We start from the raw sequence: 18640 nt of genomic DNA on the forward strand, positions 1-18640 counted from the left end.
AATAAAATGTGTTTATTTGATATAAAAAAGAGTCATGAAACCACACTTCTCTTTAATATTTCCAATCAAAACTTTTTTCTGTTTATTGTCTTTTTTTGCGAGGCAACGTTTGATTGAGGTGAATTTTTCAAAATCCAGTCAAAGCAATGAACAGGATCTGTTCAAGACAGTGGAGTGAACTAAGCAGGTGCAGTAATGTGTAAGTGATTTTGTGGGTCAGATAGGCTTTAGCAACATAATAACAACATAAAGTACATACCTCCATGCATCCGCACACACACACTGGACAATTAGAAAAAAAACCCTTCATCAAGGCCTTTCACTGCATGCACAGACCTGGACTGGTAACCATATTTCCAAACTTACTCTCTGAATCTGTCGCACACATTTTGGCTGCGTTGCTGCCAGAAATGGGCCACTAATTGCTGTTACTTGTTTTAAATCTGAACTTGAGATTTCTCTCAAACGTGCTGCGAAAATACTTAAAAATCGAGCCTGAAAGTATGTTCATTGTTTTAAAATGCATGTGCTGACTAACTGTTCTGTATTTTTTACCTTTTTTTTAATGTTGCAAAAGTTGTAGACATTTAATGCAGACATTCACCAGGACGCTAGATTTAGAGAGTCCTTCAGTCACTCAGTACACAGGTTTATAATAGAAATAAAAGCAGGACACCTAATCAGTTTCTACAAGTTTCTGAAGATCAAACGAAGAGTCATGTTGAAGATTAAGAAATTATTTTGAAGCTACGTGCACAACAGACCTACAGGAAAATACAACAACAACACAACTGCCCTTTAAAATGCACAAGGCAGAAAGGTGCAGATGATCAATAGCGATATTCAGATAGATCTGTTTAGCATTGAACTCCTGCACATACATCCCACTCCCAGATTAATCCGCTTTAAATCGTACTCACTTACAATATGTAGAATAGAGATGTTGGCCATTTAACGGCTCTATTCCTGTTTTCCACCTAAGATTCCCACAGGGTGGTTTATGGTTTAGAGTGGTGGGAGTCATTGTGTGTTGTGTTTCTTTGCCCCAGTCGCAGGGAAACAACAGTAAAAACAGTGTAGTAAGCAGCAGCAGCACCAAAGACAGCAGCATGTCATCTTCAGCACCAATGGTACCTCATCTCTATTTGGTTTCTCTCACCTTGCTTTTTACGGCATCATTTCATTGTTTCCATCTTTTTAATGTTTAGTTCTGCCTCCTCCTCCTCCTCCTCATCTTTTTGTCACATCCCATGTTGAGTAAAATCTTCTCTGCACTTCGTCCTCTCGCTCGTCCTTCATCCTCTGCCTCTCTGCTTCTGTCTTGAACACAAATTGTGATGTTGGCAGTGGATCTGATGACTTTGAAATTGAACGACTGGTTTGTTCCTTTGAGTGTCTCCCCCTGCTCACGTTTTACCCAGACCTCCTGTGGACACGCTCGTGTGTGTATGTATATATATATATATATATATATATATATATATATAAGTACACAGTGCACTACATTGACAGGTAGATAAATGGCTTTCATTTTGCAGTACAGCAGCAGACACTTCAATCAAGTTCTGCTCAGCCACGTCCTGGTGACTCCTTTATGTGTTCAACTGTGTCACTTGAGATTTGTTGATGGTTTACGTTTGAAGTAGCACAGGGTTATTGCAATGTCTTAGAAAGCAGAGCTCGAAAACTCAAAGGTTGAACCTCTGCTACATCAAAAGAAGGGTCAGGGTCACTTTCACGAATTGCTCTTCAATATAATGTAAATGGTGAGGATTTCTGGGTAAAGCAGGAGCTGGCGTGGACGGGTAATACAGAGATCATAATTATATGAAGATGCAGCCCCAGTGTTCATGTATGTAATGGGATTGAGACATATACACAATATATAAACAAACTTGAACAAGGCTTTCTCCAGCAAATATGGCAGCATGATACACACCAAGATAAAATCCCAGTGTCTCCTCTCACCATTTTGTGCGTCAGTGAAGTTCACTGTGTGGCCAGTTTTTTACCCTTAGACCCCACTCCTCCCCCTTGTCTTTGTGTTAAGCTAAGCTAACTGGCTGATGTCAGTAGCTCCAAATATACCGTACAGACATGATAGTGGCGTCAATCTTCTCATCTAACGCTCAACAAGAACTTCTACATGCCGGCCATTACTTTCTACATCATGCCAGTGCTGAATCCTGCATTCAAGGTTTGTGAGCCACACACCAAACTTGCAAAATTTGAAGCAAGGCAAAGTAATTTTACCCTCAGCCTGGGTAAAATTTCCCAGTCTTAATTCCTCATAGTTGGTCGGCTTGTGGCTAAGGGGTTAAGACCACGAATGACAACATCCTGTCGTTTCTCCACTGTTTGTAATAAAGGTGTAAAATGGCCATAAAATACTTAAATTCCCCATAATGCAGTGTGTCATCGATGGGGCTGCATGTTCTAAGATTGTAGTTCCTGGATGTTGGGTCCAGTGTTGATTGGGATCAGGAGCCTGAGTGTGTGACTAACTGACTAAACCACTGCACTGTGGGTTTGTTTTCCAAACAATGTTGTACTTGGAGCTCTTGAATTGTACTGTGCTGATTGCTTCTGTGGCAGGGTCAAGGTTGAGGATGAGGAGTGGCTACACAAACACACAGTCACGCAGTGGTCACACCATGTGGGATGGAAAGTTGCGATAGGAAAGATTCACATGGTCGTAACTCTGAAGTGCTCATGGTTAATGGTAAAAGTAATCCAGCTGTGCATTTACTAGCTTCGCATTAAGCCACCATGTTTAGATTGTTATTGTGGTCAACATATTTAAAACTATTCTGATAGTAGAAATTTCTGTTTGTAGAAAAATGGGTTGTTTTTATTGTACAGCACCTTGTAACCCAGGTTTTGAAAGGTGCTCTATAAATAAAGTTCACTTACTCCTTACCACTCTTTTAAAGTTTAGCAGCTTATGGACAGCCGCACTCCCAAAACACAAAAAGGTCAATGTAGTGGTCTCAGTTTACACTTTTATTTCCACTGCAGACACATTTCGGTGAACAGGCGTTCATCCTAATGTAGTATAAGTAATAAAATGGTGAACTGAGTGCATAGTATTGCTGTTTTTGGAGTGCTTGCTGCCCTAGTACAATGTTGCATCAGTATTCATTTGCTTTTCAGATACTTCTAGAAGTATTCAGTGCCAAATTGGATATATCAGAGCTTCCCAGTTGTAACTTGGTTATGGAAGTGAAGTGCATTTATATGTTGAACCTGGTAGATATGGTAACTTCCAGGTGACATGAAAGTCAGCACCAGCGCTCACACTTTCATAAACCTTCATTCACTCACAAAACCCTCCTCCTCAGTCACGGCCCTGGGCAGGTGAATATGTGTTTAGCTGTGTTCATGGCTGTTTTCATGCATTTTGGAGACTCCTGTAGACCACAGTGCTGAATGGGGAACAGACTCGCACTGAGCGCCTTGACATCTACAGTCATCTATTTAATCACCATGAATGCTCCACAGCCTCTGTATTGCAGCTCCTGTGCTTTGTTTTGGTGTGCGCACACGTGTCTGTGTTTGTGGTCATGGAATATGTTGATATTCCCTGGCATCTTCCCTGGTGCCCCCTTTCACCCATCCCATCCCTGCATGGTAAAGTGTCTCCTACCTCCCCCCAGGAAGCCCAGACAACTGTTGTACACAACCCAGCTGACGGCACCAAGGTAAGCCGCTCCTTCTGCCACCACTAGCCACCAGCCACTACTAACACTCGCAGGTAACTCGTGGGGGATTTTCTCTAACTACATATATTACGTCACGGTCTTTAAAAAAACCAAAAAAACTCCTATAATCTGGAAGCAGCTGAGTACAGTGTCTGCTCGTAGTGAGGAGAGCTGACAGTTTAACCCATGTAAAGGTGCACCTTTATGGAGCTACTGGAATAAGTATAGACTTTCATTATATTATTGCTATCAATTAATACATTTAAAAAATACAAATGACCTTCACAAATGGTTAAAAAGATTTGCATGATTTTATGTAATTTTAACCTGCATAATTTAAATGCAGGTTAAAATGACCTTTTCAGTACATTTTTACAATTTGAACTTTGAGCTCATTTCAACCCTGTTGGTTTAACATTTTTCTCACACATCAGAACCTGATTTCGACTGACTGGCCGACCTTGCCCAGCTTTTAAGAGCAGCTACTCCACTGAAACAGCTCTGTTGTCTGTGACAGAAGCCCTGAGGGCAGCTAGAGCTGCAGCTCAGTCTTCAGTTCTTATCTTGCTTGACCAATCAGCAGCCTTTGACATGGTGAACCAATGCATCTTACTGTCTCTACTCTGGCAAAGCGCTTCCTTGGTTTTAATCCTATCGCACTGGGCACTCCTTCAATGCGCAAGGACAAACATCCTTATCCAACACCCTGCCCACAAGGGTGCCCCAAGGATCAGTAGTTGGGCCCCTTCTAAAAAAAAACCCCGCTCATTGTTTTCAATCATGTGTCATGACTTCTCTTATCACTGCTACGCAGACAACAGCCAGCTACACCCGGTGCGGATATTGGCTTATCATAGTTGAATGCCACCTTCAACTAAACCTCTCTCAGACTGAACTCTTAGTCATCTGAGCCAATCAGTCTCTACATCACAATATCAACATCAAATTTGCCTCTTAACTTCTCACCCTAACCAAGGTCACAAGAAAAATGGAATTGATTATGATTAAACAGTCAAAGTATATAATTATTCCAGTGGTACCCTTCAGGATTCATACAGCCTCAAAGCTGATTTCAAATTTATATAAAAGAGAAAATCCTACACTTTGTCTTTAACAGCAGCAGAGGAATGATATCTTCAAATTCTCATGTAAGGCTTCTTACCAAAACAGGAACCACTCTACCTGCACTGTCATGTTAGTGTACAAGCTTGCAAAATAATAGTATCACCATGATGCACATGCTGTTACACAATTTTCTTTACATTGACACTTTTCTCACAAATTCTTGGCCACACTGGTTTGCTTACGGTACTCTTGAAGAGTGGTTACACGCTGACATGCAGACCCCTTCCTGTTGAAGTTAGCGATGGTATTTCATAAACACTTTGTTGCTTTGATATGTGTGGCTCTCTGCGCTTCCCCTCGCTGCTGTCCTGGCTGGTTTGTGCTCCTGGGAGGGAGTCGTCCACCCGTCCATCTGTCCGTCAGGTTGTCTGTGTGTCCATATGGCCAAAGCTTCCCAGTCCCATCTTACTTACACAATTAAAAACTGATTTGTCTTGCTATTTCTCTTTTCTCCCTTTATCCATCTCTCTTTGGTTCCACCTGCTCCTCTGTCCGTCTCCCCTTTTTTTGTCTCAACCCTCTCTGTTTGACAGGGCTCCACAGAGAGCTGTAATAACACAGAAGAGGAGGAGATGAAAGGTAGGAAAGGTACTTGTCAAACTTTCACCTACTCTGCATGCCTCTTTTTGTTCACTTTATGTCTCCAGATTAGATAGAGAAATATTACAGTATATCTCATACTGAATTTCTTCACTTTATACTGGAGGTAATGCATGTCTACTGGGTGGAGGTTTCAGGTAAACTGTCAAGTTTAAGTCCAGTAGGTTCAGTAGTTAGATGTCAAATGCCTGCGAGCATCACAGGGAAGACAAATGTGACTTAAACAGTTTTATGTAAACACTGCGCATGTACGGGGAAAAATACAGAGCTGCTTTCGCTGCTGTCTCTGTCCAAAGTAGCAACATGGGGGTGTAGTGTTAGATGGCCCATCCAGTTCAGTTGCTGCAGAGCCTCGAGGGTCTGTGGGAGAAACTAAGCAGAATGTGATTAATAGCATACACCGCTGTGTTCAGAGCAAGGACACACTGCTCTTACAGTATTTACATCCAGATCTGCAAAGGCTCAAATACAGGATCCCTTGAATGTGAGGCTCAACATTGCCCAACATATATGGGTATCTCTGCCTCATTTTGATTGGTGGCGTGCGTTAGCGTGCATGCCAGCCTCGCACAACACTTAAGCCTTTAATTAGTCGTCTGCAGCTTGGGGATGACACTTCACTGTTTTCAGTTGAATGAAGTAGGACAGAGCTACCTGCAGCTTTCCAGAAAAGAGTTAATCCAGTTACTTGAGCAGCTTTCCATGGGTTTACCAGCACTCATAGTGGATCGTCACTGACATGCAATCGAGAAGCTGTAGTTCCTGCTCTCGCTTCTGTCCTTCTCTGAGGTTGAATGCACTTAGTTCAAGTTGCTTTGGATTGCTTTGCTTTGACTTCACTTGTCTTCTCTGAAACACAAATTCAAACACTGCTAGGATGCATCAGTTCCTCCATGTGCAGCATCAGGCTCTCTCAGATGAAGCACAGGGTTGGCATTGCTAGAGTTGCAGAAAAAAAAAAGTGACCGGTATGTCTGCAACTGCACACCAGCAAAGTCTGCAGCGGCAAGTTTTCTTCATCCTGTTGCACCAGCGGATCGTACGTTTGAGTGTAAAATAACACAAATTAATTGCTACATTAGAACTAGATAACAAATGACTTAAATTTTAAAGTGGCTATAATCAATATTTCACATTGCTGTGTTCAGTGATTAACCTACAGAGAATTATCACTTCTTCTGCAGTTCCTCTCCTCTTATGTCAGTTTCAGCTCATTGTTAAGCTCTCACCGCTCTCACAGCATTGTTAAGGCCGTAGCAGGTGGCTGTTTTCAACAACAAATAAATACATATTGCACACTACCCACTCAGGACCAAATGACAGACATACAAAGTTAGTGACTAAAGGCCCAGACATTTCCCTCAGGAGTTGGTAGAAGACAAAAACAGAACTACAAGAGAGTCATTATTGAGCTTATATTCATCATGTGGCCAGAAATGTGACTTTGACTAAATGATAATGTTGCTCTGTCACTGTGAATGTGGAAATAGGCAACTGTTTGCTAATGCGTAAACCATACTGACTTGAAACAAAGTTTTTTCAGTGTTGTGTTAGCACTGCCCCCAAATGGCCAAAAAAAAAAAAAAATCAGCATTTCCAGGTTTAAGTCCTGTTTTAATTCTACATTGTAACAGGCCTTTATGGTGCAACTTGTTTTTACTCCCTCATTATCAAGCTAAGCTATGTTTGAACTTAGATCTGGTGCAACAGGCTGCTGATCGCCATGTGGTCTCGATGCTCACGCACAGCTTATGTTTGTTACTTCCTCGTGTGAATCAGCTGGCTTTGAGGATTTCTGTGTGTGTGTGTGTGTGTGTGTGTGTGTGTGTGTGTGTGTGTATTAAGTTGGTTTCCACCTCACTGATCTCTATATCAGTGTGTCTTAATTTGTGTGTTGTGGTAAGTGATACAATACTCGATTGTATTGTTGAAACATTTAGTCCGTCAGTAGTAGCAGTTGCTTGACAGGGAATTAATTAACAACCTTTTTAATATTAAGTTTGGGGCATTTATGAAGCAAATATGTCAAGTATTCACTGGCTGCAGCTTGTCAAATATGATGATTTGCTTTTGTTTTTATGTGAATGAAAATTGAATATCTTTGGATTTGGCTCAGACACAGTTTGCAATTTGAAGATATCACCTTGGACTCTGGGAACTTGCGATGGACACTTGATTTTTCAATCCTTTTTTGGCATTAAAAGTAATAAATCAAAATATTATAGATTAACTCATATCTCAGGTTCTGTGCATCTGTTTGTATTTGTGTGTTTGTCTTGTGATGGGGGCAGTGGCTGTCTGTGAGTCTACTAGTACAGACAGTGCAGTGTTAAGCCAGAGCAGCATTACTACTGAGGAACGGACCCCAACCCTGTCTCCTCACTGCCCACCTCTCACCCGTAAGTTGGCTGCAGTTTACTTGGTGTAACTCTCAGCTCTGACCTTTGTGTCCTGACCTTTTCTCTTACACCCAACAACAGACCTTCAGCGCCAAATCTATCCCACAAGCAAAACAAGTCATGTTGATGTTTTTTAAAAAAAGCCTCAACATAAACAAGAGAAAAATGTGACCTCTGTACTTCAACTCTTTCCACCAACCGACTGCACTGGTTCCCCTCTGCCCCCCTGTGCTGCCATCTACTGGCGGCCAGGCCTGTTTGCAGATTATTGCTCCTCTTCTATACTCTCTGGTTGTCGTCACTGAGTGTCTTGAGTCTAATTTCCATTTCTAATTACTGCTTGATATACTTTGTGCAGGATAAACAATGTTAAATACCATGTGAACAGTTACATACTTGGCTTCTCAGCTTTGCTAAATATAATTTTATTTCACGGCGGTTTGACTGTACCTGCCTGCAGCTGGTCCTCTGCAGGAGGCTGCTCGCAGCCCCAGTCTCCCTGTAGCTCAGACCAGTCCAGCTCAGAGCTCCTGTCCTGAACCAGAGTCGACTCTGTCAGCCCTCACAGGCAGCGGCGGCATCAGCAGCAGCCTGCAGCAGAGTAAGTGTCAGGCAGGTTGTGCAGTGCTTGTGCAAAGGCTCCTGAAACAGTGTTCATTTGGTCTGTTTGAAACTCTCTGTGCCACTCGATGGCAAACGGTCTGAGGACACAAACTGACGTCTTCTTAAGACTCTATGAACACAGAGTTACATGCCAGTGTGCAGGCTTTCCAAGCTCAGCAGCAACATGTTAGAGAAAAAGTATTTTGCAGCATATTCATGCATAAACCCTGGTGTGGTATACGTCCTTATTTTTTTACTTTTGTGCAACGCCCTCATAATTTCTGGTGTACTTGAGTAATTACATGCATTCTTGTACATGATTAGGTGGAACTGCATTTTTATTTTATTGGCGTGGGTTTGTGTGTGTGCAGTGAAAGGTTTTTGAGGTTGTATCAGTTGAGCCAAGTTACCTAAGTTGAAGTTTTTTTTTTTTTATATTTAAATTCTTGGTTAGAGACATTTTAGGATTCACTGGATGTAACATGGAGAACAGAGTGCGTGGACTGTACAGGCTGACTTCAAATGTCACCGTCATTATTACCGGGGGTGCTGCCCATGTGATGAGCTTATTTCAAATGTCAGGGGTGTTCAGCCTTGTAAGGCAGTGAAAGCATGAGCAGCGGTACTTGCATGTTCAAATTCCAAATGATTTCTGACCGTCTTTAACCTCTTCTGGTTGCCTTCCCCCTCCTCCTCTCTCTGTCTTTTCTGTCTCACCGTTTCCAGCTCGTAAACAGGAGATAATAAAGATGACAGAGCAGCTGATTGAAGCCATCAACAATGGGGATTTTGAGGCTTACACGTAAGTTTACATATGCAACTCAACACAAACTTCTCTGGGCTTCTGGAAAACAGTCACCTTTAACACAAATGAAGTCTGTAATTCTTGTTAAATACACACATTACTTCAAACTGTTCATTTTAGGTTCAACACACAGCTTGATCTCACCAAAGCTTCAAAAGTCATGTCATTTAGCCCTGCTCTTTCTTTCTTCACAGGCACTTCCCTTGCAGGATAAACTCAGATTCAACAAATTCAAATTCAGTAACAGATAAAGCAAATGTTTGTTTTTGATTGTGTTTTCCTCTGACAGGAGAATCTGTGACCCTGGACTGACTTCTTTTGAGCCAGAAGCTCTTGGAAACCTGGTGGAGGGCATGGACTTTCACAAGTTCTACTTTGAGAATCGTAAGTACAGTTTTAGTCTCAGTTTTGTGGATTTATATTGCAGTCTTTGTCAATCTAGTGCTCATGTTCTCTTTGAATTTACAGAGATACTTTGTTGACAGTGGTTTAGTCTAAAATCAGAGTTGTGTAATTGTAAAAGTTTAAGAAATGTGACAAATTGAGGAAAATTCAGATTAATGTCCAACTAAATGATACAGTGATTGAAGGGAGCAGCCAGTGACACTTGAGAAAAAGGTACTGTAGTTCTGCCCAAATCAAAATCTGTGGAGTTTCCTTACACAACTGTTTCAGTTGATGTTCAGTGTTTCAGTTTTTCTTACCAACACAAATATTCACTTTTGAGAAGCTGGGCTCAGTGAATTAGGGATATTTTTTGCTTAAAAAAGAATAAATTGACAATAAAAACTGTTGCAGATAAATCAGTTCCTTTCATCCCTTTAGAAATTGTTGATATAAATGTACTGTATGGGCAGATATATTAATCTCACTGCAGTGTGTCCACCTTTACAAAAATGTAATTTGAGGTTAAGCATAGAGGTTCCAGCTTTTCCAAACGAACCTAATGTCAGGCTGAATTTTGGGGCAAATATGTGTAAAATGACAAGGCAAACATCTCTAATGTGTATTAATTGAAATGAATTAAATGTCGATTTGAAGTGATCAATTTATAAACTTATTTACTTCAGTAATCCAATAGTTAGCTCCTCCTGCCATTTGAAGCTGCCAACACGTGTTGCCTGTGGTGGCTGTAACACACTAAATGCTCTCAAACTGGGTTACTTCACTGCACATCGACACCTGACAGGTCCACTTTCAAACAGCTGATCTGCACATTTCCATCCCCACAGTGCTGAGTAAAAACAGTAAGCCGGTGCACACCACCATACTCAACCCCCACGTCCATCTGATTGGTGAGGATGCTGCCTGCATCGCCTACATCCGCCTGACGCAGTACATCGACAGCCAGGGCCGGCCGCGCTCCTGCCAGTCAGAGGAGACGCGTGTGTGGCATCGCCGTGATGCCAAATGGCTCAATGTGCACTTCCACTGCTCAGGAGCACCGGCTGCACCGCTGCAGTGAACCAACAACCCGGGCCCAGGTTAGATGATAACACGACACTATGACGACAGCCTGAGGGGGGCAATAACAGTTTTATGCTGCATGCAAGGATTATGGCTGACTAAAAAAACTCTTTGCACAGGTTATCTGGGTCTTCTGGAGGTTTTTATTGTGTAACATTTTTTAAAACCATAATGTGCAGCTTGTAGCCTTGAGGCAGAAAGCATCTTTTCCTGATGAGTGACTGTCCACCTTAAAACTGAGAAAACAGGCATCTCTGTATGTTGGTGGTGAAACAGTGAATGTCGGAAATCTGTAACAAAAAGACAGCATTTCATTAACTTCACTTTAGATTAATTTTCTGAACATCATTTGAAATCCAGTTTAAGGAAATGAAAGGATTTAGACTCTTAAAAGACAAACAGATACTGATTAATGTACTGTTATTTAAAGGAATAGTTCAACATTTGTGTTTTTTTTTCTTGAGTCAGTCAGTTAGCCTAGCTTAGCATAAACACTGGAGGTGAGACTAACCACTAACCTGACACATTTTATCTTGTTTATTTGATCCATACGCAAACACAACGTTTATGATTTTAGCCACGGTTACATGTTTTAACTATTTCTCTCTCTTAACGAACAGAGGTACATCAGGCTGAATCAAGCAATTTACGCTTTTTTCTCAAATCTTGGACAAAGTTTTTTGTTTGGATGAACTCACCCCTCAGAGACAGTTTTCACACTAACCATTGCATTCTTCCTTTTCCAGCTTTGCCTGAACTTTACAGCTGTTTGGAGCATTTATTCTCCGTGGGCGGATTGGTACCTGGATCTTGGCCGGGAAGAGGCTGCTTGGAAAGTTGTAAAAACACAAAAGATTGGAAATTACATTACCATTAAAAAAAACACACCAAAAAAACCAAAAACAAAAACAAAAAAAAGCATATATCAAAAGCTTGACTGAATGACCGACCAACTCCAATCCAGTCCAACCCTAGCTAGATGATGTTGGGGCCCGGCTGATGTCAGCCCCTTGCAGGTGGTGCATGCTTCTGTTGGCAACACAGGGGTGGTGCTGTCCTGGTCCTTTTCTCCCATGGCCTTTATTTCCCCATCGTTGTTTTGTCTGCTGTCTGGAAAAGTATTAACATGTTTTTAAAATATATATATATATAACAACAGAAAAACCAGTACACTTCACACACATAGTGATTGGGGGTGGGAGGTTGGGTGGTATAATATGTGGAAAACTTTGTCTTGAGAGAGCAGCAGAATGTCTACTTTGATAGAAGTGTTGTTTGTTTTACAGTTAACAGGTATGTGTAGGTGGGGTTTATGGGAAAGGGAAAAACTAATATCTACTTAATATCAAAATTTAACACCCATTTAAGTGTCAGGTTTGAGCATCTGTACACAATGTTTTAAAGGGGTTTAGACCATGTGATACGTTACTGAAGGGACCTTTTTTTTTCCAGTCTTTTTGTATTGTGTTATTAAGCTGTTTGATTTTTATCTCCTGAATGATGTATTTTAAAGTATTTTGCGTTGAAAAAGAATAATTTTTAATCAAAAGTGGGTTTTATTTAATAGAGTTGTGTATAAATAGATATTTATATTTGGGGGAAAAAAGGGGAAACAGGATTTACTTTCAGGGTATAAAGATGGGAGTTAAGCATGAGAGTGTGGGTGTTTGTTGTTTTTTTTTTCTGCTTTGAGGTCCCGAGGTGTAAATACAAACACATACCATGCATGCACATGCACACACCATGCATGCACATGCGCGCGCACACACACACACACTCAAGGTCCCTGTGCTCCAGCCTTTAGGGTTGAGCCTCTCTTGAGCTTTAGACACAACATCCAGGCCAGCTCATCCTGAAGTTGCAGAAGGCATGCATCTGTCTGCCCTGCAGTGTTTGGAGTAGAACACAGGGAGGCGCCATCGGTCAAAGTCTAAAGCTCCTCACATCTTTAAACTACCTATTGTAAAAGCACGGACGCACCCTCACGTCAACTTATCAGTTTTATTTTGTCTGTTGTAGTGTATTTTTGATGTGAAGCATGATTTATTTGAACTATCTAATGGCCTGTACTGTTTCTGCACAGACACTTATGACTCGATGCTGTTGTGTTCGCTCTTCTGAGGGAGTGAACCTTTCTGCAACTTCAGGTTATGCTCGCCAGAATCCTTCCCTTCCTCCCTACCTCTGCCCCTTGACTTCCATCATTCCTGCCTCTTATACTCTGCACATCTGTTACTCTTGTGACCTTTGCTACCCAGCCCCATCGCTGTCTTAGTAGCACCATACTGTGTAATGATGATGATGATGTCACCCTTATGCCTGTCACTTGTTTTGACTATGTTCTTAAAATTTGTATATTGTCCGTCTTGGCTTGCTGTACTTCTGTGTGAAGTCCTGGCACTATAAAAAGCATGTTAAAAAGGGAATGAAGCTGAGGGATTGGACAAAAACAAGGCATCATGGGAAGAGGGCTATGCAGGCTCAAGGGTTGTGGGACCTTTGCTGATGGCAATCAATGGATTTGGTCCCTTTTGTCACAGTTTCTGTTGTAAATGTTGTAGATGTTAGTGTTTTGATGTTGATATTTTTATCAGTTGTTTTAGCCAGAACTATAAAAAAATTAGGGGTTGAACTGAATGGAGGTTCAGACTGCCACAACCCTTTTATTTTTAACTGTGCCCATTGTTCCCTTACACACTGATTAATACACACCCAATGCAGATATCTTGGGGCAAAAACACTTACAATATTCTTCTGTGGCTAATTATATTGAAATTCACAACATCATATAAGCACATGAGATCAAAGATTCTCCCTGTAAGGAGGACAAACCATATCCCAGTGTCGGTGGTTAAACTTTGCAGCACTGTTTTTTCACTGTGTCGTAGAAACTTTGTGAGTGTGTGACTTTGTACCAGCGGAGGGATGAGGCTTGCCGTCTGTCACGTCTCTGCTATGCTGCTCCGTCGTATCTCATGCACTAGGTAGGCTGTTGCTGACGGTCACCTACAAGCAGAAACCACAATGATGCTTCAAATCATCACATATCATGTCTATGTACGTACACTGACAGAGTCGAACAGATTTTTAACAATGTTGTGAATCATATGTGAGCCCGTCCTACTGTATCAACCACCTGTGCTTCTTTCTGAGTGCTGTAACATATCTGACATGCCATGAAAACTGTGCCCCCCCACCCCCCACCTACACTTTTGCACCATGATGATGATGCGTTGTAAAACCAGTACTGAAACTATGTGATGTTTTTTATGGCTCTAAGTAGTTCTGTTTGTGCTGTGGTCACTGGCCCAGTTGTTTGTTGATGCCACCAATCTGACAAGATGCTGTTCTTTCATTGTGAGTGTGTCTGACCACACAGTCATGGGAATGTTTCAATCAAAGAGTAAAATGCAGGTAAACTTTGCCAAAGTATTTGCACAGTCAGGTCAAGTTTAAATTAGCAGTTTTGTTTGACAAATATGAAGCAAAACAGACTTTCAGAGCAGAAGTTTTGTTGTAATGTTGTAACAGGAAAGGCACAGGTGTAAACAATAATAATTTAGGCTGTGTCTCATTTAGTCTTGCCAGTACCAAGGGCCTGGTATTGGTTTCTGCTATGGCTTTCTGGGGCACTTAGTGGAACTGAGCCATTATTATGTTATTAGTTAAATTTGTGTTTTTCCTGAGAAGTCCATTTTGAGTCTACTGAGTCTAGGGAATAGGAAGCTGATGCAGTGTCATCTTACACTTATATAGTTGTATAACAGTGATTCCCAAGCTTTTTGCCTTATCACAGGTTAAAACGAGGCTGTATCCACTCATCACGTGACATGTCAGTGGTGAGCAGGTCCACCTATAAGTGATTTTCTCCTCTCAGTCTGTTTGATTTGAATAATCTTTAGAGGTCTGAAGACATAAAATTACCACAAATTTCACAAAAAAAAAAAGCTAAGATTTTTTTCCCTATCCTATTAAAGGTACCCTGTGGAGTTTTTAACAGCAGCACAATGTTTTACAGTGTGGCACATGCAGGTGATGCAATGCACATACTGTCTAATGGGTTTAAATTATTCCACTGATCTGTAAAGGGAGAGAAGTGAAGCGATGTGTCGACAAAGACCATGACTACTAGCAAGTTAACATGAATATAAACACTGCAGGTTTTAGACTGTAAGAATCGTTTGCTTTCCAAATGTTTTAAGGAAGGAAATGTATTCGACAAGTTTGTTCGGATACACACAATATGTTTGTTTGCTTGTTGTTTATGTAGACAGAAAGATTGATCACAAGAAAACTCCACAGGGCACATTCAGTCACCTTATGACCCCCTAGAAACGTCCCAATCCCATGTTGGGAATCACTGTTGTATCGTTAAACCATCACCATCCATTTCAATTTTACCAACATAAATTTAGTCTTTTCTCGCTTGTGCATCTCAGTAACTTCAGCTGATAAGTTGTTTTTTTTTGTAGTACTCTTCTCCCTCCAGCTCCATCTCTCTTCAACACATTTATGCAATAGTATTTATTCAAGACATTTTCTCACTAACCCCTGTTTTGCTGTCTAGCCATGCAGTTTTGGTTTTATTTCTTGGGTATTGAGATTTCTGCCTCCACATCTGGACAATGGAGGCAAAACACATTTCATTTTTGATTTATTAAAAACAGCAAAGTTTTCCAGTGAAAACGTATAACTTGCACATATAATCTGTACTAGAACTAAGTGAGAAAATGTCAACTAATTGTGATAATAGTGGAAGTTCAGGTTTAACTGCCACTGCATTTGCACTGAAATATTTCACTATAAAATATCTGTGTGAATTTATGTGGTTTCAATTCCCTTCTTTGAACTCTCCAGGTGTTTTTCTCCCAAGTTAAAAAATTATATTTGGAAATTCAGGTGTGTGGGACTTCCAGTCATCTAAACTTGTCTTTCTCTGATCATGTGACTGACAAAATTTAAGTGTGAGTGTCTTTTAGCTCTGAAAATGACTCAGGATGCTTAAATCATCTGGAATCTGAACAAAAACAAAAAAACTTTAAATTTAATTGAAAATTGTACCACTTGAAATTACCTTCTGGAGATCACTTCAAACCACATAAATTCAATTTAAACATTAGTGTTCAGTAGTAATGTCACAATTAGGTGCAAATTTGCTTATAAAATTATTATGGCCTGTCTTTGCCTTTATAGACGTACTACAGAGTGAACTCTGCTTCAGCTGAAGTGTCACTGAGATCAATTGTAATGTAATAGACTACCTTTTAATAAAACAGGGTATCAACTTTTGAGCTTTGCTGTTGTATATAGGATACGAGACCAAATATAAACTTAACTTCACACAGAATTACTTTGGGCAGATGGTACCAACTACCTACAAGAGAAAAGATTGTTCACAAAGTAGCTTGTTTTCTGTTTTGCTTCATATAAATTTTAGTTTTAAACATGCAAACGTTTGAAAAACTAAAATGAACTGCATAGTTCAGATACTTTGGCAAATGTCTAATATGTACGATTAAAACATTACCTGACTGAACTGAGGGGACAAAAAGATTCTTGAAATGCTTAAAACAATTGTTGAAAAAGGATAATTAAAACCACAATCTTCAACAGCAACACTATATATGCAGTTTTACAAATGGAAGAAATATGCATGTCTACTTTCTGGTAATTTTTCACTGTTTACTTGATAAAGAAATGGAAATTCTATGTTACTTGCATCCTTGAGGTTATGAAATGGTTCTGTCTGAGATATCGAAATCAAGTGATGTTATCTCACATTAAAATGCATAAAAGATTAGTCAAAGCCTTAGCTTGTATGTACCCCTTTATAAGTAAATTTATTGCATTGTAACCTTATACTAAAGGGGCTACATATGTCTATACTCTGAGTTTCAATTGGATGCTGGATTTTTGCATGACCATACAGTTAATAAAAATCATACATTTAAAACTATCAAGTGTTTGTTTGGGTGGTTGTTCTTCATAGCTTTGTTATTATTGGAAAATTAAGTATTTAATAAAAATAAATACATTTTAAAAAAAAAAGTCAACATTGGTGTCCAATTCTCTCTTGTTGCTGCTTAATACACATTAATTTTGTTGATGCCAGCTGTTAAGACAGCAAAAAAATATACTGATACCCTGCAACTGTGCGTCTGTGCTCTTCGGCTCTAGGCGATAATTCAATGCAATTCAAGCATTAATTGACTTTCAGAGGTATTGTGCAATGATGCAAAACATTTAAATATGTAAATATTTAACTTTTTACATAATAACTAACAAATTGTAGGTTTTGGTTTATACGTTTAGAGTGCTCTGATGATTATGATGAGGCGGCCGACACTTGGATTTCTCTGTACTAATTACAGTACTGACAGTCACCTCCAGGGGGTGCAATAGATGATTGCCTCATCTTAACCTCAAACTGAGCTGAACAAATGGTTTTAAGATGCAAGATTTATTGGATATGATTTTGGCACATCACCCGTTTTCTGCAAACTATACATCGAACTATATCTAGAAAATTTACATTGTTTGATTTATGACAATAAAATCACATTTTAAGATAAGTAACTATAGCTGTCAAATAAATGTAATATTTCCCTCTGAAATATATTAGGAGTTTAAGTATAAAGTGGCACTAAATGGAAATACTGAAGTACAAGCACTTGGTTACGTTAACTGTGGTATTTGTTCCCTCTCTTTTATGACCAGTATGTATTAAATTATAAGATTGTGGGAATGGGACTATTGGTTTAAGACAGAAAATGTGAACCTGTCCTTTAAGCTTCAGCTCCTTGGTGAGGATGTAAAGACACGAGTGTTTTCATACCTCTGATTCAAGGTGATATCTTTCCTCCATCACTCAGGCAGGACATAGTGTGTTCCCCTGTGGTGGCTCACAACAAGCAAGACATACAGGTATAGTGGGTGGAGAAGACTTCTACACAGGACATTGGGAAAACTCCTCTCAGGTGAGGTTGGGCCCAGCTATGATGGGAGGATGGGAATTACACAATGTCATCAAAGACAAGAAAATGATAAAGCTTGGTGGATAATGAGAAGAGGCCCTCACCCCCCCCTTACATGAGGCAAGACTTACAGACTGAGAGCTGCATTGTCTAGTTGTCTCTCTTTCAGTAACACTGCAGGTGAACCAGAAATGAGGCTCAAAAATTAGTAATTTGTAGTCATTTTGTGTCTCTTTGTGATCCTTTTACAACTCTTTGTAATGGTTTTACATTTCTTTGCAGTCTTTTCACAGCTTTTGGTCATCATCTAACATCACTTTGTGGTCATTTTGTGTCTCTTGAGATCATTTCGAGTCTGTTTGCTGTCATTTTGTGTCTTAAAGGTCATTTTGAGTACATTTGTGATCATTAATCTTCTTTCTGGTCACTCCTTTTGCGTCTCCTTGTAGTCATTTGATTGACTTTACAATAAATATTAACTGTCACTTAATACTGGACCCCTGGCTGGTATGCCCATTCACTCATACATCTATGTACATAAGTTGCCCCACCCTAACAGCTATAACAAAATTAACACATGAATAAGCACTGCCTGTGAACGCCCACGTGTTTCTGAGAGGAAGCCTAATCAGCCACATTAAGTGAGAACACCTGTGAGGGTGAATCGTGAGCATGCACCAAGCGTTTATCATTAGTTTCAGTCTTTTCAAGCAGCTTCCCTTTAGGAGATTTTAACAAAACCAATTTACAACTTTAAGCTAAAACTAATCTTGCAACATTGAAAAGGACGAAGAAAAGTGATGAGTTTTCCTCCACCATTTTCACCATTGTAAAGGTGTGCAGGCTCCTGACCAACCTTGTTTTAAAATGAGGAACTTTCACTTGTGTTCTTGAAAATAACGTGGACGTTCAGTCTCCGCATAAAACACAAAACAAAAAGAGCACACAGTAGTCTTGATGAGTTTT

The 18640-nt window shown here is 40.1% G+C and overlaps 1 protein-coding gene across 27 annotated transcripts in view; it reads left to right on the top strand.

Annotated features, from left to right (window-relative positions):
• Positions 1-16656, top strand: part of camk2g2 (calcium/calmodulin-dependent protein kinase (CaM kinase) II gamma 2) — a 71221-nt gene extending 54565 nt beyond the window's left edge. For 2 of the 27 annotated variants that reach the window (XM_071480111.1, XM_071480116.1), the window contains 9 exons: positions 1050-1130; positions 3657-3701; positions 5360-5414; positions 7718-7825; positions 8286-8426; positions 9155-9230; positions 9523-9617; positions 10466-10717; positions 11447-16656. In XM_071480111.1, the coding sequence (XP_071336212.1) occupies positions 1050-1130; positions 3657-3701; positions 5360-5414; positions 7718-7825; positions 8286-8426; positions 9155-9230; positions 9523-9617; positions 10466-10698 (834 nt within the window). In that variant the 3' untranslated portion in view covers positions 10699-10717; positions 11447-16656. The remainder of the gene's footprint in view (positions 1-1049; positions 1131-3656; positions 3702-5359; positions 5415-7717; positions 7826-8285; positions 8427-9154; positions 9231-9522; positions 9618-10465; positions 10718-11446) is intronic. The other 25 variants (XM_071480117.1, XM_071480120.1, XM_071480119.1 and 22 more) reach the window with 16 other exon arrangements.
• Positions 16657-18640: the final 1984 nt, after the last annotated feature.

The sequence above is a fragment of the Trachinotus anak genome, unplaced genomic scaffold, assembly GCF_046630095.1.
Source record: "Trachinotus anak isolate AG129_WGS33_773 ecotype Australia unplaced genomic scaffold, CSIRO_AGI_Tana_v1 ptg000007l, whole genome shotgun sequence".
Classification (NCBI taxonomy): domain Eukaryota; kingdom Metazoa; phylum Chordata; class Actinopteri; order Carangiformes; family Carangidae; genus Trachinotus; species Trachinotus anak.